The sequence below is a fragment of the Elephantulus edwardii genome, unplaced genomic scaffold (genome assembly GCF_000299155.1).
Source record: "Elephantulus edwardii isolate Elephantulus edwardi_28Jun2011 unplaced genomic scaffold, EleEdw1.0 scaffold00095, whole genome shotgun sequence".
Taxonomy (NCBI): domain Eukaryota; kingdom Metazoa; phylum Chordata; class Mammalia; order Macroscelidea; family Macroscelididae; genus Elephantulus; species Elephantulus edwardii.
Genome location: NW_006399845.1, coordinates 11,138,269 through 11,139,489, shown reverse-complemented (window position 1 = coordinate 11,139,489; position 1,221 = coordinate 11,138,269). Strand labels below are relative to the sequence as shown.

Below are 1,221 nucleotides of genomic sequence, written 5' to 3'. Positions count from 1 at the left end.
CGGCGGGGCCCCTGGGGGGCTGCAGCACGAGACGCAGGAGCTGGCCTCCAAGCGGGTGGACATCCAGAACAAGCGCTTCTACCTGGACGTGAAGCAGAACGCCAAGGGCCGTTTCCTGAAGATTGCTGAGGTGGGCGCGGGCGGCAACAAGAGCCGGCTCACTCTCTCCATGTCAGTGGCGGTGGAGTTCCGCGACTACCTGGGCGACTTCATCGAGCACTACGCACAGCTGGGCCCCAGCCAGCCGCCCGACCTGGCCCAGGCTCAGGACGAGCCGCGCCGGGCGCTCAAGAGTGAGTTCCTGGTGCGCGAGAACCGCAAGTACTACATGGATCTCAAGGAGAACCAACGCGGCCGCTTCCTGCGCATCCGCCAGACGGTCAACCGGGGGCCTGGCCTGGGTTCCACGCAGGGCCAGACCATTGCGCTCCCCGCGCAGGGGCTCATCGAGTTCCGTGACGCTCTGGCCAAGCTCATCGACGACTACGGAGTGGAGGAGGAGCCGGCCGAGCTGCCCGAGGGCACCTCCTTGACTGTGGACAACAAGCGCTTCTTCTTCGATGTGGGCTCCAACAAGTACGGCGTGTTTATGCGAGTGAGCGAGGTGAAGCCCACCTACCGCAACTCCATCACCGTGCCCTACAAGGTGTGGGCCAAGTTCGGACACACCTTCTGCAAGTACTCGGAGGAAATGAAGAAGATACAAGAGAAGCAGCGGGAGAAGCGTGCTGCATGTGAGCAGCTTCACCAGCAGCAGCAGCAGCAGCAGGAGGAAACAGCGGCTGCCACCCTACTGCTGCAGGGTGAGGAAGAAGGGGAAGAAGATTGATCAGACTGAATGGAAAGAAAATCCCTCACACACATGCATACACACACACACAGCCACACACCAGAAAATATACTGTAAAGAGAGAAAATAAAAAGTAAAAAGTTAAAAAAAAAAAAAAACCAAACTGTTAACTCCAAGGGAGCACCACCCACAGAACCTCCACCAACTGACAGTTTCTCTTCTTGACTTGCCACCCATCGCTGGATGTTGTCCACTTTATCCACCATATAAAACAGTAAGCAGCTGCTAAAAACAAAAAACAAAAAAAAATGCAAAAAGTAATAACATTATATGAACTGTGTTTCCTACTTGATTAAAAAATATAAAGAACTGAGTGTTTATTTCCCTAATTAACCAAGAACTTTTGTACACGTTTAAGCTATTATTATTAA

At 53.4% G+C, this 1,221-nt stretch overlaps 1 protein-coding gene across 1 annotated transcript in view; it reads left to right on the top strand.

The window, feature by feature from the left end:
* Positions 1-829, top strand: part of PURA (purine-rich element binding protein A) — a 1,428-nt gene extending 599 nt beyond the window's left edge. The window contains exon 3 of the mRNA XM_006891231.1: positions 16-829. Coding sequence (XP_006891293.1) covers positions 16-829 — 814 coding nt within the window. The remainder of the gene's footprint in view (positions 1-15) is intronic.
* Positions 830-1,221: the final 392 nt, after the last annotated feature.